The 26,707-nt window shown below is 32.6% G+C and overlaps 1 protein-coding gene across 1 annotated transcript; it reads left to right on the top strand.

Annotated features, from left to right (window-relative positions):
- Positions 1-410: 410 nt before the first annotated feature.
- Positions 411-23,387, top strand: LOC125808681 (disease resistance protein RUN1-like). Its single transcript, XM_049488339.1, has 5 exons — positions 411-421; positions 677-1,778; positions 2,206-2,481; positions 21,706-22,557; positions 22,640-23,387. The coding sequence occupies exons 1-5, from the start codon at positions 411-413 to the stop codon at positions 23,207-23,209; spliced, it is 2,811 nt and encodes a 936-aa protein (XP_049344296.1). The 3' UTR covers positions 23,210-23,387.
- Positions 23,388-26,707: the final 3,320 nt, after the last annotated feature.

Below are 26,707 nucleotides of genomic sequence, written 5' to 3'. Positions count from 1 at the left end.
AAGATACCCGCAAAACCTTCACAGGTCATCTTTACACCCAATTATGTCAAGTCGGAGTTCATACCTTCATAGATGATGAGGAATTGAGAAAGGGAGACGTCATTTCAACAAAACTTGACAAAGCAATTGAACAATCTAGGGTTGCCATTGTTGTTTTCTCAGAAAATTATGCTTCCTCTAGTTGGTGTCTTGATGAACTTGTCAAAATTCTCGATTGCAGAGCGAAGTTAATTCAGGTAGTTTTGCCTATTTTCTATGATGTTGATCCTTCTCAAGTGCGAAAGCAAACTGGGTCCTTTGGCGAAGCTTTGGCAAAACACAAGGAACGATTGTTTGGAGCTGAAAGAATGGAAAAGTGGAAAGCAGCACTCACTGAAGCTGCGAATTTATCTGGATGGGATCTGCGAAACATGGCTGATGGGTAAGACTTCTTAATTCAACTATAGAATTTTGAATTTAAGCGTTTGCCTAAGCTTATAAGTTGGTTAATTTTGGAACATTGCAAAGTCTTCTATATTTCTTAAATTCCGCGTTAAATCAAACTACATCCGGGAGCAGTATTAATGGACAATTTCCATCCTCTATCCTCGATTTCCCTGTTATCTGTTAGCTATCAATTTCCATGCCATCTGGGGAGAACTACTTTTAACTTCTGTTATTGCTAAAAAAACTGTAGGCATGAATCAAAATTTATCGGGAGTATTATAAAACAAGTTCTGCAAGAGGTCAACCAGACACCTCTAGATGTTGCTCATTACCCAATTGGATTAGATTATTCTATCCAACATATAGAGTTGTTACTGCAAAGTGGATGTGAGCATGAAGTTCATATGGTTGGTATATGTGGCGTTGGTGGAATTGGAAAAACAACTCTGGCAAAAGCCATATACAATCGAATATTTCGACAGTTTGGTGGTTGTTGTTGCTTCCTTTCAGACATTAGATCAAAAGCTGAAGAATCGGGGTTAATCAAGCTACAAGAGAAACTACTTTGTCAAATTCTCAAAACTAAGGAATTCGAAGTTGATAGTGTTGCTGAAGGTGTCAATCTAATCAAAGCAAGACTTGGGTCAAAGAAAGTTCTAATTGTTCTTGATGACGTTGATCATAGAAGCCAATTAGAATCCTTGGCAAGAGAAAGAAGTTGGTTTGGCTCTGGTAGTGTAATAATTATTACAACCCGAGACGAGCAGTTACTACATGGGCTTAACACAAGTGAAATATACCAGACCGAACTTTTAAATGTAAATGAAGCTCAACAACTTTTTTATTGTCATGCTTTTAATAACAGTCTTTCACCACCACAAGAATATGTTGAGCTGGCACAAGACATAATAAAATATTCAGGTGGGCTACCATTAGCTCTTGTGACATTGGGGTCACATCTGCTAGGGAGATCCGTTGAAGAATGGAGAGATGAGTTCAAGAAACTAAAAGCAATTCCTCATTGTGATATTCAAAAGATTCTCCAGATAAGCTTTGATGGACTTGATGACAATACTCAGAGTGTTTTCCTTGATATCGCATGTGCCTTCCATGGATGTTTTAAGGATGATGTTACCAAAACATTAAATGCATGTGGTTTTTATTCTGAAAGTGCAATTTCAACCTTAGTCCAAAGGAACTTGCTCCAAAGGTATGTGGTTTGTTTGGGGATGCATGATCTAGTGCGGGATATGGGAAGAGAAATCGTTCGCATGGAATCACCTCGAGACTCTGGAAAACGGAGTAGATTGTTCAACCCTCAAGAAGTCTGTGACGTTCTACAAGGAAATAAAGTAAGTAAATTTCATTATCTTTATCTTGGTTATACTTTCTTTTCTCTTTTTTTCTTTTCATTTAATTTGATATACATTTGCTTATAATTTATGTGTCACCGTAAGAATTCAATTCATTTGTGCTTCATTCTTTCTAGCTAGTAAATTATATCTAGTTGTTTGTACCACTCTGTACTTGAAATGAATATTTACTGGAGTCTAAACACTCAAACTATCAAAGACAGAATTATCAAATAAAAATCGGTTTGCTGAAAGATATTTCTTACTTTTAAATATCCTTTAGTTGGATATAATGTGTAGATTTATTTTTATTGGTAGATAATTTATTCTCTTTGTTTGACCTTCAATTTGTATAAAGCATTTCTCTCTCTTAATTTCTCGTACTTAACATGGTCTTATAGTACTTTTCTTTTTTACTTAACTACAGGGTTCTGAAAATGTAGAAGTACTGGTGGTAGAACGACATGCATTAAAGGGTGTGAAGCTGAGCACCAAAGCATTTCAGAAAATGATAAAACTTAGGGTGCTTAAAATCGACAACTTAAATATTAGTGGAGATTTTGAGCTATTGTCCAAGGAGCTCAGATGGTTGTCTTGGGAAGGATGTCCTTTAAAATGTATACCGTCAAATTTTCCATCTGAGAAATTTGTATTTCTGAATATGAAAGGGAGCAATATCCAAGAATTTGGTTTGAATTTGCAGGTTCGTTACTCAATTCTGCAATTTCATGTGTACTGTTATATTGCAACTAAGAGAAAGAAAATCTTAATTGAAACTATATTTTGTTTATTTTAGTATTGTAGAAATTTGAAGAAGCTGGATCTCTCTGATTGCAAGCGCCTCAGAAGTACTCCAAACTTCAGCGGTTCACGAAGTCTTGAGACTTTGTGGCTCCAGAATTGCTCATGTCTGAAGGAGATCCATCCATCAATAGGAAATTTGGACAGACTAACTGATCTTCATTTGTTTGGTTGCAAAAAGATTACGGATCTTCCAAGCAGCACATGCCAGCTAAAATCTCTTGAATACTTGGACATTAATGACTGCTTATCTTTACAAACACTGCCTGCTGACATTGGAGATATGCAAAGCCTAAGACATCTAGATGCACAAGATACGGGTATAAAACAATTGCCCGGATCTGTTGAAATGCTAAGAAATCTTAAATCTTTGCAAGTGGGAGGTCGAAATTTAGAGGCAAAAAGGAGAGTTTATCAAAAAAGATCCCACCATATAGAATCCTTGCCAATTTCTATTTCTCGTTTAAGCCTTCGATATTGTGGTTTCTCCGATGCTGATATTCCTAGGGATATTGGGACTTTATCCAACTTACATGATTTAGATTTGAGGGGCAACAGTTTCCTCTATCTACCCTTTGATTTCTCCAAGTTACCATGGTTGAAGTCCTTGCGTTTGAATGATTGTGTGAATCTTCAAACACTCCCGTCAATATCAAATTTAGAGTATCTTGAAATTCTTGAACTTAGGAATTGCCAAAAACTGGTCAAGATTACAGGGTTGGACAACCTCCCTTCAATACAAGAGATCGACACTCTTAATTGTACTTCTCTGCAGAATCCATTCAATGAAGGCTTCTTTAGTGCCCATGCTCTATCAATTTCATCTAGAAAATATGCAATGTTTCAGGCAAGTCCCTTTATTTTTGTGTGTCTCGTATCACATTATTAATTAATGTTCTAATTGTGTCTTAATTTGTCTGATGAAGCTGCGGTTACACATTTATCTCCAAAGCAATGAGATTCCAGATTGGTGCAGCATTCAAGTAACAGCTCCATCTATCTGTTTCACTATTCCCTCCGTACATAAGAAAAAGTCGTTAGGAATGATTCTCTGGTTTGTTTGCGACTCTCAGATTTTATCCCAGTTTGGACACTTCCTTGTTACCGTATCCAATAAAAAGCCTTTAGTTTTTTACTGGACTAGGTTTATTCCTACACCCGAATCACACGGAGAAGTATCATGTGTATATTACATATCTTGCTTAACTAGTCATTATTCTGGCCTGATGATCAAAGGCGGGGAAAAGATAACAGTCGAGGAGGACCCTGACAAAGGTAGAGTAAAGAAGATAGGGGTACATCTGTTATACTTAGACAAACATGGAAATGTTACATCTTCACCACCAATCCTTGAAGAAAATCTTTTGCATTCTCAGATAATGAACAGAGAGAGTCTCAGTGGAAAAGAACTCAAAAAGAGTGTTAAACAGAGGATATCAGCTCAATCCTTGAAGAACATCATCACTCGCTTCAAATCTTAGTTGAATCAAAATTAAACTAAGATTGAAGAGCAAGTTAATTTTGATTCAACATGCAATATTCAAAATACTCATCCAACTACAATCTGAAGTTATGGGTTTCACATAACTCAGTAATGTTGGTTCAAGTCAGTTGCTTCTGTATAAAATTTTGTTTTATTTATGTAATCAACTTTTTCCATTGTATACTGCTAGTTTTTTGAGCTGCACTAAAACTTAGTAAAAAGAGATGAATCTGTATAGTGAATATACTTCTCATAAATGTTTGTGGTGATTTATGGTCATTATTTGCAAATTTCATATACTCCATCCATTCCTATTCTATTTACTTGTCAAATATTTTCTAACTTGATTTCCCTTTTTACTTCGTCATTTTTTTTTTTTACAAATGAAGGAAGAACAATTATTTTCTTTCTATTATACCCTTAATTTATTAACATTGAATTAATGTCTTTGAAAAATGTAGTGAGTAAATATGTTTAAGATTCTATCAATTAATAAGGTAAAATGGTAAACTCACTATACCAATTATTGTTTTCTTAATAGGTGTGTCAAGTCAAAATTTAACAAGTAAAAAGGGACCAAAAGAGTATATACTTTGTGGATTGAGATTTATGTCCTTGCTTTGACTAGTTCTTCAGATGTTAAATAATTCCAAATAATATTAATTTGATTTTCATGACCAAACACCTTCTTGTTGATCTCAATTACGTAAAATCTCTATAAAAGATAAACCAAAGAATGTCTCTAAGTCAACTACTGGTTAGACTATTCAAAAAGAAGAACTTATATTATAAGAAAATATTCAAAAAAGAGAAAAAAAAAGTGAAGGAGAAGAAAGAGGAGGTAAATAGCGTGTATATTTATGATACGTTAAGTAAGCAATATATTTGTTTATGTAATAAATTAATTGCAAAGAATCAATTACGAATTTGGTTGAAAATAGAATTAAGTACTCTCTTCCTCTCATATTAGTTAATCATTATATTAGAAATAATTATCTCATATTAATATTTTCTATATTATCATTGTAATTAATTCTTTTTAAAAGTGTTCATATTTGTTTATAAAATACCTACATATTTTTTGAAAGGGTGAATTAATAAAATTATTTTTGTATTTATGATTTTTTAAGCACCATACAAAATGAAAAGTGATCAATTAATGAGACATAGGAAGTATTAGATTACTCACTCTGTGTTATCGTAATATTATCATTTTTTTTTGTTTTCCACCCAGTGTTCGAAGCCCACATTGGAGCTCCAACTAAATTTGGATCGCGCACTGCAGGACCCATTCTGGGGTGATGCTCCCATCAAGATTTTCTCCGTACCCAGGGCTCGAACCCGAGACATTTGGTTAAGGGTGAAGCACTCCACCAGTGCACCACAACCCATGTTGGTATATTATCATTTTATTTATTGCTAATGAATGTGTGTCATCATACTGGAGAAATTAAAATGAACGAGCGTCCCGATAGCAAATTAAATTTCTTACTTGGGATCAACAAGGATTGTGATGCAGTAGAAAGTACTCATTCATCCTTAATTAGACTCTCGGGTTCGAGTTCCCCTTGGTATAAAGTCTCTTTTTTTAGGAAGCGCTTTACCTCAAATGTGAAACTTTCCGGTGCAAATCTAAATTTAATCAGGTTCCAATGTGGTACGAACAACAAGTGGAAAATCAAATCAAATAAAAGAATAAAAAAATAATAAAAATAAATTTTTCTTAATTTTGAAGGATCCGACACGAATATAGCAACATTTTCGAAGAATCCAAGTAACTTATATCAAAAGAACATATTAAAAAGGGAATAAAAGTGAAAGAGAAGAAAGAGGAGGCAAATAGCTTGTAAAATACCAGAATATGATAATCTTAATAAAGGCATAGTGGAACATTATGACATATTTGTTGTATTTTTTTTATTTTTAATAAAGAAGAAGAGGAAAAGTCAGACGTTGTAAAATTTGTTGCAATACTATATTTGTTCTGCAATAAATTAATCACAAAGATATACAAACAGTCCAATTCAATAAATTATTCACTTTATGTGTAATCGTAATATTGTTATTTTATTTATTGTTAATGAATGTATATCGTTATAAATGAACTGAGGGTGAGAGTAAACAAATTAAATTTCTTAGGACTTGGGAGGCATCTTGCAAAAGAGTTGATCTAATACTATACAGTGAGCTTTATTGGTTTCATCAATGAATACTCAAGGAGAATCATCATCTTCTTCTTCCCACTTGTATTATGATGTATTTCTTAGTTTCAGAGGTGAAGATACCCGCAAAACCTTCACAGGTCATCTTTACACCCAATTATGTCAAGTCGGAGTTCATACCTTCATAGATGATGAGGAATTGAGAAAGGGAGACGTCATTTCAACAAAACTTGACAAAGCAATTGAACAATCTAGGGTTGCCATTGTTGTTTTCTCAGAAAATTATGCTTCCTCTAGTTGGTGTCTTGATGAACTTGTCAAAATTCTCGATTGCAGAGCGAAGTTAATTCAGGTAGTTTTGCCTATTTTCTATGATGTTGATCCTTCTCAAGTGCGAAAGCAAACTGGGTCCTTTGGCGAATCTTTGGCAAAACACAAGGAACGATTATTGTTTGGAGCTGAAAGAATGGAAAAGTGGAAAGCAGCACTCACTGAAGCTGCGAATTTATCTGGATGGGATTTGAGAAACATGGCTGATGGGTAAAACTTCTTAATTTAATTAGAATTTAAGAATTTGCTTAAGCTTATAAGTTGGTTAGTTTTGAAACATTGCGAAGTCTTTCAATATTTCTTAAAACTCAGTGCCCAATCAAGCTAAGGAAGTAGTAATAATCGATAATCTGGTAAAATAACAGCAATTAACCTGTTAAATGTAGTTAGAATTTACTAATAGTATAAAAACATCAATATGTATATATAAATTCTGTTCTCTAGCCTCGAGTCCCTGTTATCTGTTGGCTATTGATTTTGTTTTGTTCATCAAATATTTTCAACTATCAAAGTATGGTTTTGCTTTTTTACTTCTAACTTCTGTTGTTGCTAAAAACTGTAGGCATGAATCAAAATTTATTGGAAGTATTATAAAACAAGTTTTGCAAGAGGTCAACCAGAAACCTCTAGATGTTGCTCATTACCCAATTGGATTAGATTCTTCTATCCAACATATAGAGTTGTTACTGCAAAGTGAATGTGAGCATGAAGTTCACATGGTTGGTATATGTGGCGTTGGTGGAATTGGAAAAACAACTCTGGTGAAAGCTATCTACAATCGAATATTTCGACAATTTGGTGGTTGTTGCTTCCTTTCAGACGTTAGATCAAAAGGTAAAGAACATGGTCTAGTCAAGCTACAAGAGAAACTACTTTGTCAAATTCTCAAAACTAAGGAATTCGAAGTTGATGGTGTTGCTGAAGGTGTCAATCTAATCAAAGCAAGACTTGGGTCAAAGAAGGTTCTAATTGTTCTTGATGACGTGGATCATAGAAGCCAATTAGAGTCCTTGACAAGAGAAAGAAGTTGGTTTGGCTCTGGCAGTGTAATAATTATTACAACCCGAGACGACCATTTGCTGTATGGGCTTACAACAAGTGAAATATACCAGACCGAACTTTTAAATGAAAATGAAGCTCAACAACTTTTTTATTGTCATGCTTTTAACAGCCTTTCTCCATCACAAGAATATGTTGAGCTGGCAGAAGACATAATAAAATATTCAGGTGGGATACCATTAGCTCTTGTGACATTGGGGTCACATTTGCAAGGGAGATCCGTAGAAGAATGGAGATACGAGTTCATAAATCTAAGAGCAATTCCTCATGGTGATATTCAAAAGATTCTCCAGATAAGCTTTGATGGACTTGATGACAATCCTAAGAGTGTTTTCCTTGATATCGCATGTGCCTTCCATGGATGTTTTAAGGATGATGTTACCAAAACATTAAATGCATGTGGTTTTTATTCTGAAAGTGCAATTTCAACCTTAGTCCAAAGGAACTTGCTCCAAAGGTATGTGGTTTGTTTGGGGATGCATGATCTAGTGCGGGATATGGGAAGATAAATCGTTCGCATGGAATCACCTCGAGACTCTGGGAAACGGAGTAGATTGTTCAACCCTCAAGAAGTCCATGATGTTCTACAAGGAAATAAAGTAAGTAAATTTCATTATCTTTATCTTAGTTATACATTTGCTTATAATTTAGATTGTCACCAGAAGAACTCAATTCATTTGTGCTTAATTCTTCTTTGGCTAGCAAATTATCTCTAGTTGTTTGCTGACCACTCTTTCCTAATTTCTCGTACTTTTCTTTTTACTAAACTACAGGGTTCCGAAAATGTAGAAGTATTGGTGTTAGAACGACATGCATTAAAGGGTGTGAAGCTGAGCACAAAAGCATTTCAGAAAATGATAAAACTTAGGGTGCTTAAAATCGACGACTTGCATAGTAGTGGAGATTTTGAGCTATTGTCCAAGGAGCTCAGATGGTTGTCTTGGAAAGGATGTCCTTTAAAATGTATACCATCAAATTTTCCAGCTGAGAAACTTGTAATCCTGAATATGAAATGGAGCAATATCGAAGAATTTGGTTTGAATTTGCAGGTTCGTTACTCAATTCTGCAATTTGATGTGTACTGTTATATTGCAACTACGTGAAGGAAAATGTTAATTGAAATTATATTTTGTTTACTTCTTAGTATTGTAGAAGTTTGAAGGAGCTGAATCTTTCTGATTGCAAACGCCTCAGAAGTACTCCAAACTTCAGGGGTTCACGAAGTCTTGAAACTTTGTCGCTTGAGAATTGCTCAAGTCTAAAGGAGATCCATCCATCAATAGGAAATTTGGAAAGACTAACTGATCTTCAATTGAATGGTTGCAAAAAGATATCAGATCTTCCGAGCAGCATATGCCAGCTAAAATCCCTTAAATACTTGGACATTAGTTACTGCTCATCTTTACAAACACTGCCAGTTGACATTGGAGATATGCACAGCCTAAGACATATTTATGCACGGGATAAGGGTATAAAACAACTGCCCGAATCTGTTGAAATGCTAAGAAATCTTGAAGAATTGCTAGTGGGTGGTCGAAATTTAGAGGCCAAAAGGAGTTTTTCTCGAAGAAGAGTTTGCCGCATAGAATCCTTGTCAATTTTTATTTTTCATTTAAGCCTTCCTTATTTTGGTTTATCCGAGGATGATATTCCTAGGGACATTGGGAGATTATCCAACTTACATTATTTAGATTTGAGCGGCAACAGTTTCCTCTATCTACCCTTTGATTTTTCCAAGTTACCATTGTTGATGTATTTGTATTTGAATGATTGTAAGAATCTTCAAACACTCCCGTCAATATCAAATTTAGAGAAGCTTACAATTGTTGAACTTAGGAATTGCCAAAAACTGGTCACGATTACAGGGTTGGACAACCTCCCTTCAATAGACAAGATGGACATGATTAATTGTACTCGTCTGCAGAATCCATTCAATGAAGGCTTCTTTAGTGCCCCTGCTCTATCAATTCCGTCTAGAGAACATCAACGGTATGAAGTTAGTCCCTCTCCCTCTGTGATCTCTCTCTCGTATCACATTAATAATTAATGATCTAATTGTGTCTTAATTTGTCTGATGAAGCAGCGGTTACAAGTTTATGTCGAATGCAATAAGATTCCAGATTGGTGCAGCAATAAAGTAACAGCTCCATCTATGCGTTTGACTATGCCTACAGTAGATAATAATGAGTATAACTTCTTAGGGATGGTTGTCTGGTTTGTTTGCCATTGCCATGTACTCACCCTTCATCAATACTTCGATGTTACTGTTGCCCATATAATGCCTTCAGCTTTTCCGTTTAGTTTGGATTTTGATATACCTGAGCCTGACAGTCAGGGAGAAATATCATGTGTATATTACAGTAGAGGAGGGCACTGATGAAGGTACAGTAATGAAGATAGGAATACATCTGTTATACTTAGACCAGCATGGTAATGTTACATCTTTACCGGGAGTTGTGGATCATTCTTATACTCCCTCCTACCCACAAAGACTTTCAGCATGGCATATCAACCCAAACAACAACAACAGTGAAATCCCACAAGTGAGGTCTAGAGCAGGGGATATCAACTCCTCCATGATAAAAGAGCAAAGTTCTGAGGGTGTATTCGGTACCAAGGAAAATGTGTTCGATGGAAAATGTTCTTTTTTTGGAAAATGTTTTTCCGGAAAATAAGTGGGTTTCTTACTTGTTTTCATTAGGTAAGAAAAAAGTCTATTCTAGAAGTATTTGTATATATAACACTAAGTAGAAATGTTATAAGTGTTTGTATTCAATTTTTATAGGTGGAATAGAATGCACAAAATCAATATTTGGTTGGCATTATGATCATAATATTTAATTTCTACTCCTTTTTTTCCTGAAAAAATACTATAAGAAAATGAAGTTGGAGCAGAAGAAATTGTATAATAAATAATTTGGGACTTACTCTCTTATATGTGGTGCTAGGGAAGGGGAGTGCCTGTTCTCATTCTATGAAATGTGCACAATTTTTTGCAGATGAAAAAGGTGATGGAACCATGCAATATGCATCATCTCTCAGGAATTTCAAGTAGTTTAAGCAGATGTTTATATGTATTTGGAAGTTAAAATTGTGTTTGGACTTTGGTGGACATGTAGAAGTTGGGAGCGGAAAAAAACTTATGTTATTTAGATTTGAGCGGCTAGTTTCCTCGATCTACCTTTTGACTTTTCCAAGTTACCATTGTTGACGTCCTTGTGTTGAATGATTGTAAGAATCTTCAAACACTCCCGTCAATATCAAATTTAGAGTAACTTCAAATTGTTGAACTTAGGAATTGCCAAAAACTGGTCAAGATTACAGGGTTGGACCAGCTACCTCCCGTCAATAGAGAAGGTGGACATGATTAATTGTACTTCTCTGCCGAATCCATTCAATGAAGTCTTCTTTAGTGTCCATTCTCTATCAATTCCATCTATAAAATATCCAATGATTGTGAGAATCTTCAAACACTCCCGTCACTATCAAATTTAGAGCACCTTACAATTCTTAAACTTAGGAATTGCCAAAAACTGGTCAAGATTACAGGGTTGGACATGATTAATTGTACTTGTCTTCTTTAGTGCCCCTGCTCTATCAATTTCGTCTAGAAAACATCAACTGTATGGGGTTAGTCCCTCTCCCTCTCTGATCTCTCTCGTACCACATTAATAATTAATGATCTAATTGTGTCTTAATTTGTCTGATGAAGCAGCAGTTACAAATTAATCTCGAAAGCAATGAGATTCCAGATTGGTGCAGCAATAAAGTAACAGCTCATGAATCTATTTGTTTGACTATGCCCACACTACATAATGAGGAGTATAAGTTCTTAGGAATGGTTCTCTGGTTTGTTTGCCACTTTTGGAATTTACCCGCGCATCTTCAACACTTTGTTGTTACTGTTGCCCATATAAAGCGTTTAGCTTCTCTGTTTCGTTGGGATAATGATAAACGTGACAGTGTGGGAGAAGTATCATGTCTATATTACTTCCCTTGCTCAAATGATACACCTATTGAAGGCCTGGAGATCAAAGGCGGGGAACAGATAAGAGTATTGGTGTTCCCCATTTCCAGAAAAACTTCAGCAAGGCATAAAAGAGCAAAGTTCTGATAGTTTTCCTTTGGATAAAGCTTGGGAATGAGTGATGACTGAATCAACTTTTTTCCATTTGTATACTGCTACTTTCTTACGCATGGTCTTTCGAGATTCGCTTTGCTAGCTTTCACATTACACCTAATTATATTTATAACACTCTTAAATTGTTTAATGGGTAATAGGACACCCACAAAGTTAAAGTGTCTTTTTGAAAATTCGAGACAACTTCAGTGATGACTTTATGTCTTTTCTCTTAAAAATTTCCCAATCATGATTCCACTTCATGAATCACATGCTTAGTGTATAATAAAAGAAGCACTAATCATGAAACGAGACCACATTAATTAGGTGTTAAACAACAATTTTCAAAAAATAAAAATTGCAATGAGCCATACTATAGAAATATAATGTTTAATCATTTACTCCCTCTGTCCACTTTTATTTGTCATGTTGCGCTTTTTGAAAGTCAATTTGACTAATTTTTAAAGTTAAATTAGATTACGTTAATTCGATATTTTTTTAACAAAAATTAGATATTCAAAAACTATACGAAGAGTACTATAAGTTGCAATTTTTTGCATATCAATATGATGAAAATATACATCGTAAAATGTTGGTCAAAGTTCTTACTGTTTGACTCTAAAAAAGGAAACCATGACAATTAATTGTGGACGGAGGGAGTATCTTTCTTAGGTCCGCCTATAATATCTGAAAACCCTCTAAATCGATCAACTCAAATTCGTGTTAAAATATGCCGACTAGCATATTCCCTATCAAACGATAGTTCTTCATTAACATTGCTTGACTTCAAAACCTCTAAATAAGGATAAAATGATCCCCTCATTTTATATAGATACATTGTTATTTCACTCAAAAGGTTTAAGAAAAATCCCATGTGTTACATGTTGATTAGAATGATTAAAAAGTAACGATTAGCATTTTGGGCTAGTAGAATTAGGACACGTTTCACGTTATACTTTTCTTAATTAGACAAATTTGTTGGATTCCACTTTTTTTTTTTTTTTTGTAGTACTATATATATAAACCAATTATGTTGATCTTTGGCATTTCACAATTCCAACACTTTTCAGCAACCTTAAATCCTTAATTCAGGTAATATGATTTTTTAATCATATATAGACATATTTTTTGTTTACATTTTGTTTGTATTTATTATCTTCCTTGTATTCTATCTTTGCATTTCCTTGGATCTTATAAGCTTACTTGTTTTTTTTCTTGACGTATGGTCACGGACAATTCTCACTTCATGATCCTGGTTTAGTTACGATTAAATTCGGTTTGATTATTATTACAAACACAAGTTTTTTCCATCACAAATCAGTGAGAAATTTGTGTTATAAAGTATGATAAAAAAAAAATCAATTGTGGATCGAACTAGCTCACAAGGAAAACGCATGATTGAAAATAGATTCTCACAGAAATACTAAGAAACTTCTTAATATATTCTGTGTGAAAACACTACTCCCTCCGTCCACAATTGTTTGGCAGGTATACTAAAAATAGATGTCCAAGATTAATTGTCAATTTAAACAATCAAGAAATAATTAGTCACTTTTTTCCAATTCTGCCCTTAATGATAGTGTAGTTCAATTGAAAAGTTATGTGGACTTTTGGTATTCTTGGTATAGTAGGGTTATATTAGTCAAATTACACCTTGTATTAAATTTTCCTTGAGGGGTGTGCATGGCCTTACCCTGACAAACAATTGTGGACGGAGGGAGTACTATTTTTTCTTGATTCAATCAAAATAATTGTGTGGAAATTGCTACTGAACATTTTGAGTGAAAAATTTCAATGGGAAAATAGTGATTTTTTAGTAGTGAATATAATGTTTATTTTCTCTAGTCATGGTTGGTAGCCTTCTCTATTTTTGATTTGCCCAATGTTGGACTCTATGCCATCCACACGATATATCTAACATATCGACTTCAGAGCGTATGATCGTGTTAATTAGAATATGTTCGAATGACCTGATGTGCAATCCTCGTTACACACATAATATTAATTTTTTCCCTTGTTATTGTAAAGCTACAGAATTTCACTAGGCTGGTTAATTGATTGGTTCAGATGAAAAATGTTGAAGAAAAATAGTTCACTTGTTCTTATGACCTGTTTGGTTGTTCTGCTAATTTGTGAAATCAAGTCATGGACATTCTCATATAGGGAGAAATTTACTGAGCAACCAAACAGGTAGTTATTATGCAGTAATAGTTGATGCTGGAAGCAGTGGAAGTAGAGTTCATGTTTTTCGTTTTAGCCAAAATTTGGATTTACTTCCTATTGGTAAATATGGTCTTGAAGTTTTTGATAAGGTGCGTTATACTCCGATCTCAAATATTAGTCGTTTTGACAAATTAATTTAACGTATCTCAAAATATTCCGATGTTTTAGAAAAATAGTGTAGGATTAAATACACAACGAAATATGGATTATGTTTAGTTTTTTTTTGTTTCTCATTCAATGTTCGATATTCCTCCTTCTGGGCCTGATTAATTCAAAATTGTGTGGGAAAATGTAGGTTAAACCAGGGTTGAGATCATATGAAAATGATCCAAAGGCAGCTGCCAAATCATTAGAGCCCCTTCTATTAAAGGCTGAAAGTGTTGTTCCTACAAACTTGCACCCTGATACACCTGTGGAACTTGGGGTTAGTATTGTAATTTTTACACTATCATTATAACTTAATCGATTGTTATATGCGATTTTAATTTGTTGTACTTGAGCCGAGAATTTTTTGGAAATAGTCTCTCTATCCCTCCGAGGTAGTGATAACATATGTGTACATTCTATCCTCCCTAGACCTCACTTGTAGGTAGGGGTGTACAAGCCAAACCGTAAAGTCAAACCGAACTGACGAACCAAATCAAATTGGAAAAAAAAAAACGATTTGTGGTTTGGTTTGGCGGTTGAAAAAAAATCGACCATCTTGGTTTGGTTTGATATTAAAAGAAAAAAAGTCAAACCGAACCCAAACCAAAGCGACATAATATATATATAAAATTTTATTTTATATATAGATAAAAAAATTTATTTATAATCTACTTTGTTAATATATTTTTAGTTAGTTAATAGTTTTCAATGTTTATATATTTTATTTCAAATTTAGGCTTGTAAAATTTGTAAATATTTTATTTTGTATTTAGATCCGAAGTTACAATTATATTGTTCTAGTTTTTCAAATTCAAAGTTAACAATTTCCTTTGTAAATATTTTGTTTTGTATTTAGATCCGAAGTTACAATTATATTGTTCTAGTTTTTCAAATTCAAAGTTAACAATTTACTTTGTAAATATTTTGTTTTGTATTCAGTTTGCATGTAGCCTTTAATCTTATTAATTTAACACAATGAACGTTGATATTTTTTAAAAAAAATTGTACTCATGTGAATTTTACCGTCTTTTCAAAAATTTCTACTCATTTAACATTTTTTAAGTTTAGCTTATCACACATGTAAGTGAAAATATAGTTGATCTCTTTTTCAAACACAGTATAGTTGTAAAAAACTGAAAAAACCGAAAAATCGAAAAAAACCAGAAAGAACCGATTAAGGCCGAAACCGAAAAAACCGACTTTATGTGGTTTGATTTTATTTTTAGATTTAATAAACCGACATAATTGGTTTAGGTTTTTTTTTAATAAAAAACCAAACCAAACCGACCTATGTACACCGTACCCCTACTTGTAGGATTTCACTGAATATGTTGTTGTTGTTGTTACAAGCGATTTAATTGAGTGACCATCTGAGAAATTAACTCCGAAAATACTTAGTTAATCTTGTTAAAGAACAACAATATATTCACAATGAATAAATACACATTGAGGAAAATAAGAATGAATAACTTTAATTAAAATAGAAATAATTAACTTAAAAGATAAAATATTTACTAAATGGCCTTAATAATACTAATTATTTTATTCTTATCTTACCAAATTGTTATCTTAATGGTTAATAATACAGGAAACTGCGGGCTTAAGAATGTTAAAAGGCAATGCTGCAGAAAGAATTATGCAATCGGTACAATTCTAATTACTTTTTTTTTTGGCTATAAGTGTAATTATAAATGCCACTAATAACTTAATTAATTGTTTGGTAATTATTTGTGTTATTATGTTAATTAATATTTTTCAAAGTTGAGAAATATGCTGAAGAATGAAAGCATATTTGAATACAAGGATGAATGGGTTTCTATCCTTAGTGGAACTCAAGAAGGTTCTTATTTTTGGGTAAGTATTTTCTCCGTTGAGCTCGGGATATGAAGTTGTCTTTAGTTCAAAGCGTTTTTTACTCTCAAAGTAAAAAAAAATTATGAAAATTTAGATTAGTCAAACTATAAAGTAAGACTAAACACCGTGTGAAAAACACAAAAAAAGTCCTTTTTCCGCCTTTTGATCACTTTATCGATAAAAATAATAATAATTCACTTTCTTATTTTGTTGTGTTGAACTATGCAATCATTTTATCTAAAAGTTCAATTTGTTAAAGAGAACATGTTTTTACTCACTTAATCACATTTTTAGCACGTCTATTCCCGTCGAGCCTGTTTTTCTTTCATGGACCAATCACATATATATCAATTTTTTTCTTTGGTAACGGATGATAGTGAGATTTGATCCCAATACCTGTACGACTATCTATTCTAATACCATATTGAATTTTAAGATCGTCTCATCTAAAAACTTAAACTTTTAATTTAAAGAACACACACTTTTATTTACTTTTAATCATATAATTCTTAACATGTTTGCTTGTTTTTTTTTTTACAACATTTATTTTATTGCAGGTTGGCTTGAACTATGGGTAAAAGCTACCAAAATACAGTAGCTACTATAGATCTTGGAGGTGGATCAGTACAAATGGCTTTTGCTTTATCAAAGGAAAATTCAGAAAAAGCCCCAATAAATTTAGATGGAGAGAAATATGTGTAACAAAAATCCCTCATGGGAGCTAATTATTACCTTTATGTTCATAGGTAAAATTACTTTTAAATGTCGTAGAATGCCTTTGACTTCTTCGTACATTTACTTCTTTGTATATTGAATCTAAGATTCTGACTCCGTTACTATATGTAAAATTAATTTTTTTTTATGCAATTATTTGAACTATGGTCTACTAGCATCACGGGCTGAAATTCTTAAAGTTTCAAGAAACTCTACTAGTCCATGCATTTTGAAGGGCACTTATGGTACATAACTATTTAAATATAGCAGTATTTGAATAGGCACAAAGTTTTAAGATTTATTTTATTTGAAATTTATTGTTTAAAACAAATCATAAATACAACAACATACCAAGTGAAATCTTGTAAGTGTACGTAGACCTTAATTTTCAGGGGAAAATATAGATATTTATATAAATTCAAATTATCTCATTACAAATTTAACCATAATATCTACTATTTTATTTGAAGGTTACTACACATATGGGGGAGTAGCATATAAAGCTTCACCTTCACCAAATGGTTCAAGTTTGAGAAAATGCAAGGCAATTGTGTGGAAGACACTTAAGTTAAATGCACCATGTAAATACCATACTTGTTCTTTTAATGGTGTATGGAATGGTGGAGGTCTTGATGCTTTCAAGAATATATATATTTCATCATTTTTCTTTGATATGGCTTCTGAGGTAATACGTATATAATTATTCATCAATTCTTAATTCCCAATATTGAAGAGCGTAACATAAATATCAGCAGAGGCCAAGATAAAGAACACGTTATATATATTATTGAGTACATTGTAACATGAGTTATTATATTACAGGTTAATATTGTTGATCCAAAAGCATCATCAGGCAAAGCTAAACCAATACAATACCTAAATGCAGCCAAGATTGCTTGCAAGCTAAAAGCTGAAGAAGTAAAATATGTGTTTCCTAATGTGGATAGTAAAGATCTCCCATATCTTTGCATGGATATGATATACCAATTCTCTTTACTTGTGGATGGATTTGGTAAGTTTTGGTATAACGGCGTTGTTTGTATAAATATTTTTAGCTACTATTAAAAACATATAACATGACATAAAAATCAATTTTGAAATAAACTTGACCGTTATGATGAAATGTTATTATAGAGAATGCCAGTAACAATAAAGTCACTATCTGATTGTTATAATAATAAAATTAAATATTATTTCTAATCTAATTAATTAATTAATGCTTTGTAAGGCATTGTGTTTCTCTTGTTTAATTTACACCTTATTCGGATGACTGATGCATATTCTTTTATAATATATCGTATTATATTATATTACTTTGATATAATATTTATTTTATATATATTAAGATTATTATTTTTTTATGTTTGAGGTTTATAATTCAAAAAAACGATAATATTGAGATAAAGTTAGAGTTGAGGTGTTCAAACACATTAAAGTCGATATGCTTAAATCATCACTCCCTTATTTTGATCAAGAATATATATGTTGCACTAGCATATGTGGAGACTTTAATCTCTCTTAATGGTCTGTATTATATTACAACTTAGTGGAACATGGTGACATATATTTCTTGTATTTTATTTTTAAAAAAGAAGAGGAAAAGTTAGAAGTTAGTAAAATTTTAAAGTCCAAGTTGCAATACTATATTTGTTCTGCAATAAATTAATCACAAAGATATAGAAACGGTCCAATTCAAGATGCAACTTGTATTAAAAAGAAAAAGAATAGAATGTTTTCATTTAATTTCCGTCAACTTTCCTCCACAATAAGATTGCCTATCAAGAGTCCCACAAGTAATTTCCTAGAAGGATGAAATGTACTGTTATTAATTATTGGAATGCAAAAAGAAGAAGCATGTGGTTTTACTGTGTATGTCACACTGAGTGGAAATATATGTAAAGCACTTTTAGTCAAGTGCAATCACAGGCATTCCTCCAAACCAGCTAAAAAAATATGATATTACTTATATAGATTTAATTAAATACATAATTTACCTAACCAGTTATCAAACATGATAAGAGTATTATTTATATAAATTTAATATGCGGATAATTTACCTCCAAATCAATGGCTTAGTGACTCGTTAAAGTGAATATTGACCAATTATTCCAAACCAAATGAGAGAAGACTCTTGATCAATTATTTCAATCCACTTATCAATAATGTGAAAGAGATTTAAAGAAGAATGACTTTGAAATCCAAAAAAGAAGTTAAAGCAGATAGTTATACCGACAATTAATAGTCCATAGTGAATTATTGGAGGTATGAAACTTTTTTCTTAAAAATATATTTAAAGATAAAAATTAAAAAAAAATTAATATTTTTAAACTGTACAAATAAAAATATCATTGTTTTTACTAGTGTGAACAAGTAAAAATCTACGAAGAGAGTGAAAGTAAATAGTATATCTATTAATAACATAACAAATAGAAGTGAACGAGACATTTCTACGAAATATCTTGTAAATGACTTGACCCATTATTAATTTTCCAGGAACAAGTAATTACCTGTGGGTATATGTAGAAGCTGCTTCACTCATCTTTCTTTCATTATATTAAAACAAAAAACTATCTAAAAATCCCTTAAATTTATTGTCATCAAATATGCATACACAGTTTGTTGTAGGAGAATCATCTTCTTCTTCCAACTTGTCTTATGATGTATTTCTCAGTTTCAGAGGCAAAGATACTCGCAAAACCTTCACCGGTCATCTTTACACCCAATTGTGTCAAGTCGGAGTTAATACCTTCATAGATGATGAGGAATTAAGAAAGGGAGACGTCATTTCAACCGAACTTGAGAAAGCAATTGAACAATCAAGGGTTGCCATTGTTGTTTTCTCCAAAAAATATGCTTCGTCTAGTTGGTGTCTTGATGAACTTGTCAAAATTCTCGATTGCAGAGTGAGGTTAAAGCAGGTAGTTTTGCCTATTTTCTATGATGTTGATCCTTCTCAAGTGCGAAGGCAAACTGGATCCTTTGCTGAAGCTTTGACAAAACACAAGGAACGATTGGTTGGAGCTGAAAGAATGGAAAAGTGGAAAGTTGCACTAACTGAGGCTGCGAATTTATCTGGATGGGATTTGCGAAACATGGCTGATGGGTAAGACTTCTTAATTCAACTACAGAATTTTGAATTTAAGCGTTTGCCTAAGCATATAAGCTGGTTAATTTTGGAACATTGCAAAGTCTTCTATATTTCTTAAATTCCATATCAAATCAAACTACATCCGCAGAGCAGTATTAATGGACAATTTCCATTCTCTATCCTCGAATTCTGTGTTATATGTTAGCTATTGATTTCCATTCTATCCAGGGAGAACTAGTTTTAACTTCTGATATTGCTAAAAAAACTGTAGGCATGAATCAAAATTTATCGGAAGTATTATAAAACAAGTTCTGCAAGAGGTCAACCAGACACCTCTAGATGTTGCTCATTACCCAATTGGATTAGATTCTTCTATCCAACATATAGAGTTGTTACTGCAAAGTGGATGTGAGCATGAAGTTCGTATGGTTGGTATATGTGGCGTTGGTGGAATTGGAAAAACAACTCTGGCGAAAGCTATATACAATCGAATATTTCGACAGTTTGGTGGTTGTTGTTGTTGCTTCCTTTCGGACATTAGATCAAAAGCTGAAGAATTGGGTCTTGTCAAGCTACAAGAAAAAGTACTTTGTCAAATTCTCAAAACTAAGGAGTTCGAAGTTGATAGTGTTGCTGAAGGTGTCAATCTAATCAAAGCAAGACTTGGGTCAAAGAAGGTTCTAATTGTTCTTGATGATGTGGATCATAGAAGCCAATTAGAATCCTTAACAAGAGAAAGAAGTTGGTTTGGCTCTGGTAGTGTAATAATTATTACAACCCGAGACGAGCAATTGCTACATGGGCTTACAACAAATGAGATATACCGGGCCAAACTTTTAAATGAAAATGAAGCTCAACAACTTTTTTATTGCCATGCTTTTAACAGTCTTTCTCCACCACAAGAATATGTTAAGCTGGCACAAGACATAATAAAATATTCATATGGGCTACCATTAGCTCTTGTGACATTGGGGTCACATCTGCAAGGGAGATCCGTTAAAGAATGGAGAGATGAGTTCAAGAAACTAAAAGCAATTCCTCATTCTGATGTTCAAAAGATTCTCCAGATAAGCTTTGATGGACTTGATGATAATACTCAGAGTGTTTTCCTTGATATCGCATGCGCCTTCCATGGATGTGATGAGGATGAAGTTACTAAAACATTAAACGCCTGTGGTTTTTATTGTGAAAGTGCAATTGCAACTCTAGTCAAAAGACACCTGCTCCAAAGGGATTGGCATTGTTTGGTGATGCATGATCTTGTGCGGAATATGGGAAGAGAAATTGTTCGCAGGGAATCACCTCAAGACCCTGGGAAACGGAGTAGATTGTTTAACCCTCAAGATGTCCATGACATTCTACAAGGAAATAAAGTAAGTAAATTTCATTATCTTTATCTTGGTTATACTTTCTTCTCTTTTTTTTTTTCATTTAATTTGATATACATTTGCTTATAATTTAGGTTGTCACCACAAGAACTCAATCCATTTGTGCTTAATTCTTCTTTGGATAGTAAATTATCTCTAGTTGTTTGCCAACCACTCTCTCCTAATTTCTCGTACTTTTCTTTTTACTAAATTACAGGGTTCCGAAAATGTAGAAGTATTGGTGTTAGAACGACATGCATTAAAGGGTGTAAAGCTGAGCACAAAAGCATTTCAGAAAATGATAAAACTTAGGGTGCTTAAAATCGACAACTTACATATTAGTGGAGATTTTGAGCTATTGTCCAAGAAGCTCAGATGGTTGTCTTGGGAAGGATGTCCTTTAAAATGTATACCGTCAAATTTTCCATTTGGGAAACTTGTATTTCTGAATATGAAAGGGAGCGATATCCAAGAATTTGGTTTGAATTTGCAGGTTCGTACTGCTATTTCATGTGTACTGCTATATTGCAATTACATGAAGGAAAATCTTAATTAAAATTATATTTTGTTTACTTTTAGAATTGTAGAAGTTTGAAGAAGCTGGATCTCTCTGATTGCAAGCACCTCAAAAGTACTCCAAACTTCAAGGGTTCACGAAGTCTCGAGTATGTGATGTTTAAAGGTTGCTCAAGTCTTAAGAATATCCATCCATCAATAGGGAATTTGGAAAGACTAATTAATCTTCAATTTGGTTATTGCAAAGAGATTACGGATCTTCCGAGCAGCATATGCAAGCTAAAATCCCTTGAATACTTGGACATTAATGACTGCTCATCTTTACAAACACTGCCAGTTGACATTGGAGATATGCAAAGCCTAACTCATCTTTGTGCATGGCGTACGGGTATAAGACAGTTGCCTGGATCTGTTGAAATGCTAAGAAATCTTAAAACATTGCAAGTGGGAGGTGGAATTTTAGAGGCCAAAAGGAGTTTTTCTCGAAGAAGAGTCTGCCGCATAGAATCCTTATCTAATTTTATTTGTGCTTTATGTCTTGAAAACTGTGGTTTCACTGAGGCTGATGTTCCTAGGGATATTGGGAGTTTATCCAACTTATATCATTTAGATTTGAGCGGCAACAATTTCCTCTATCTACCCTTTGATTTTTCCAAGTTACCATTGTTGGTGTCCTTGTATTTGAGTGATTGTAAGGATCTTCAAACACTCCCGTCAATATCAAATTTACAGAACCTTAAAATTCTTGAACTTGGGAATTGCCAAAAACTGGTCGAGATTACAGGGTTGGACAACCTCCCTTTAATAGAGTGGATCAACATGATTAATTGTACTCATCTGCAGAATCCATTCAATGAAGGCTTCTTTAGTGCCCCTGCTCTATCAATTTCGTCTAGAAAACATCAACTGTATGAGGTTAGTCCCTCTCCCTCTCTGATCTCTATCGTATCACATTAATAATTAGTGATCTAATTGTGTCTTAATTTGTCTGATGAAGCCGTCAGTAAAAATTGTTCTCGAAAGCAATGAGATTCCAGATTGGTGCAGCAATAAAGTAACAGCTCCTGAATCTATTTGTTTGACTATGCCCACACTACATAATGAGGAGTATAAGTTCTTAGGAATGGTTCTCTGGTATGTTTGGCTCTGTTGCAATGTACCCACCCATCCTCCACACTTTGTTGTTACTGTTGCCAATAAAAAGCTTTCAGATATTCTGTTTAGTTGGGATATTGTTATAGCTGACAGTCAGAGAGAAGTATCAGGTGTATATTACTTGCCTTGCTCAAATGTTACACTGTTTGAAGGCCTGGAGATCAAAGGCGGGGAACAGATAAGAGTAGACGATCGCACTGGCGGAGCCGTAGTAAAGAAGATAGGAGTACATCTGTTATATTTAGACCAACATGGCAATGTTACTTCTTTCCCGGCAAAAAATGTAGTAGAAGAAAAGAAGACAAAAAGAAAAAGAAAAAGAAAAATGATGTTTGGTGTCAGTCGTGGACGACTATTGGTGTGCCCCATTTCCAGAAAAACTTCAGCAAGGCATAACAGAGCAAAGTTCTGATAGTTTTCCTTTGGATAAAGCTTGGGAATGAGTGATGACTGAATCAACTTTTTTTCCATTTGTATACTGCTAGTTTCTTCAACTGCACTAAACCTTAGTTAAAAGAATTGAATATGTATAGTGAATAAAGTTATCAAATTTTGTTTGATTTTTGTAATCAACTTTTTCCATTTGTATACTGCTAGTTTCTTACTCATGGTTTTTCGAGATTCGCTTTGCTAGCTTCCGCATTAATTACACCTAATTATTTTTGGTCCTAACATTATGATAATAATATCTAATTTCTACTCCCTTTTTTCCTGGAAAAATACTAGTATAAGAAAATGAAGTTGGAGCTAGCAGAAGAAATTGTATAATAAATAATTTGGGACTTACTCTCTTATATGTGGTGCTAGGGAAGGGGAGTGCCTGTTCTCATTCTGTGAAATGTGCACAATTTTTTGCAGTGATGGAACCATGCAATATCTCGGGAATTTCAAGTAGTTTAAGCAGACGTTTAATTATATGCGATATTTGAAAAAATATATATTTGGAAGTTGAAGTTGTGTTTAGACTTTGGTGAACATGTAGAAGTTGCGATCGGAAACAACTCACTTAAAAAGCTAGTCAAAATTACGTTATCAAAATTATGTTAGGTTGAATATAACATAAAATTATAACGATTTGTGTATCGAATCTGAAATTATACTCACAAATATTTCATATAATTTAATAATAGAATTACATCCGTACAAGTAAGGAACTAGTCAACATATGGATAGAGTTTCTCAGTCTTGCTGTTCTAGATTGTCACGTTTCTTGCTCCTTAAAAGTAAAGGAAGATTATCGATAAGAGTTATAGTAGAGTGGTAGATACTTATTTATTTTTAATCAGAGATTTTGGGTTTGTGTTTTTTGGGTAAGACTGGAGTCGTCTTTGGGGAGCGTTTTATTCCTAAATGTGAGACTTTTCGACACAAATTTGAATTTAATCGAGCTCTAATGTAGATATCAAACACCAGGGGCGGCTCAAACCCGTTGGTGGCCTAAGGCCAAAATCAAACTAGAGGCATTAAAAAAAAATTAAAAAATTAAAAATATTTTTATTTTAAATCTATTTTTCTAGTTTTTTGAGATGTAAAGTGGTTAATAATTTTTGTGTAGTCAATCTCTTCTAATAATTCTTTTTCATTCGATAATATAGCCAAACCACTTCTAAAATTTATCAAGAGCACCTTTCTTAGATTTTATCAAGTCATCAATTTTTCTTTTTCTTTTAAGTTTTGAATGACCGGATTCATATTTTCTAGTTGACATATTAAAATCTAACAAATATTTTAAACACAATTACAATATCAAATAAAAAATATAATAAACATAAGACACAAAACAAAAATAATATTAGAAATTAAAATGATATTATCGGATTCAAGAACTATGAAGACTTGATTTCCGAAAATGAATTGGGCTACTGCAATATATATTTTTCTCCAAATTTAAAATATAAACTATCAATAGAATAAGTAAATTCTTAAGCTTTGAATAAGAGAGCTATAAGATTAGAAAAGAGAAAGAGAAAAGAAATAGAGAAAAGAAATAGAAGAGAAGAACATAGGAGGATAGAATATATAAAAATAAAATTAGAAAAAGAATAAGGTAAAAAAATAAATATAACTTGTACATTAAAAAAAAGTAGACAACTTTTTATTGGAAAGGGAAAAAGTAATTGTCATATCTATCACTTCATTAATGCCGTTTGCATTTGTTGTCTTAGTTCTAAATTTTTTTTAGTTTAATCTTACCTAATTAACTAAAAAATAGGGCCCCCAATACTAAGGTCAAGGACTTTTTTTTATACCTTAACAGCCGCCCCTGCCAAACACAGGATGGAAGATCAAAAAAAAAAAAAAAGTAAAGGAATATTGTTATTACTCCTCAAAGTTCAAAATTGTAATATCTTAATCCCTTTTAAATTTTACAAGCGGACTTTGAGAAAGTTGGTGTCTAACTGTGTATGCAATTTTACTTCTATTTTATATAAATAAAGAAGCTATTTCAATATATATTTGCTTCCATTAAAGCATATTAAAATCGAATATAATAATGACGCAATTATGCTGAATATAATGGAGAATAGTATTCTAACGATTAAATGCAAATGTATTTTTCCCAATTTAGGTTTTGTGCGTAGAAAATTAAGGTCCTTCTCTTTGGTCAGGTATTTCAGTCCATTAGTGGAAATTTCACTAAAAGTTAACAAATATTAGTCAACAATTAAGGAGTCGTATCTATCTTTAATTTCTAGGACATGACGTTATTTAATTAAAATTCATTTTCACTTAATTTTTTTAAGTTAAACAATTCTTCATTTTTTTGGCAAAGTTTGTCAATAAATTAATTCTAGGATATCTTCGAATTCTTTGACTAATACTCTAGTCAACAAACTTAAAAACAAATATCCAATTTTCATTCAAGATACTTTTGTTAAAAATCTCAAGACTATATATTCAAAGCAATTTTGATGTATGGCACAAAGTGAATCCACATAGAGGTTAAATAAATACATAATTCATAAACGTGCTTTTTAATTTGACATTAGTTGATATTTAAGGCCTACTAACTTTGGACGTACATAAATAGGCACTTAATTTTATATAAAATTGAATAAATAGATACATATGTCATATACGACATCCTATATATTTAGCAATTATATAATAAAGAAGATTAAATTAAATCATTATTTGATGGCTTGATGCTTTGGGTGCCTTTTGAGTACTCTATGACAAATACTACTCAACAAATTTCAAATAAATATATTAATCAACATTTTTCTAGGAAAACTAATTCTTTAAAGTTAAAACTGTCGTTTTCATTTAAATATAAAATATTTAAAATATTGCAGTTAAATTTCATAACACAGTATTCTTGCTACTCTCTAGGTCCAATAATGCAAACAGCTTCATCGATAAAGTTTGTTATATATCAACATCATATTGTACGTTAACTACGTTAATAATTTGCCATTATACATCGATAACCTCGTAAATTTATCAGTATATTTTACTTAGATACATGAAAACATATTTTTTATTAGAGATTTCTGACTTAAATTTTGAATACCTATTATATGGGTTCTCAAACGCTTATTACTTAGATAAAATAATTTTTTAACATATATCAACTTTATTACCATATATATTAGCGATAATTATCACGTTTTCTACGATAACGATGTTTTGTCACAATTCTTATGTGTCAAAATATTAGTCATAGTGTCGTTGTCACAACATAAAAACTTCTTCTTCCTTTTCTTCCTAAATCGTTTAATTTTGTTGAGCTAAAATTTGGCATTAAAAGAGTGTTTGGATTGACTTAAAAGTTGGTCAAACCTATTTTTAAGTCGTTATTTACTTCTGAAAGTGTTTGACAAATATAAAAAATAACTTAAAATAAGTTGAGAAGTGTTTGACAAGGTCAATAATGACTTAAAATAAGTTAAAAACCAAAAGTAGGTCT

Source organism: Solanum verrucosum, unplaced genomic scaffold (genome assembly GCF_900185275.1).
Source record: "Solanum verrucosum unplaced genomic scaffold, falcon-dt-bn FXZP01000218.1, whole genome shotgun sequence".
In the NCBI taxonomy this organism is placed as follows: domain Eukaryota; kingdom Viridiplantae; phylum Streptophyta; class Magnoliopsida; order Solanales; family Solanaceae; genus Solanum; species Solanum verrucosum.
This window is presented reverse-complemented; position numbering and strand designations above follow the sequence as displayed.

Coding starts and splice junctions, on each gene's coding strand:
- LOC125808681 (XM_049488339.1), top strand. Junction 1,779..2,205: donor ACGTTCTACAAGGAAATAAA/GTAAGTAAATTT, acceptor ACTTAACTACAG/GGTTCTGAAAATGTAGAAGT. Junction 22,558..22,639: donor GAAAACATCAACTGTATGAG/GTTAGTCCCTCT, acceptor TGTCTGATGAAG/CCGTCAGTAAAAATTGTTCT.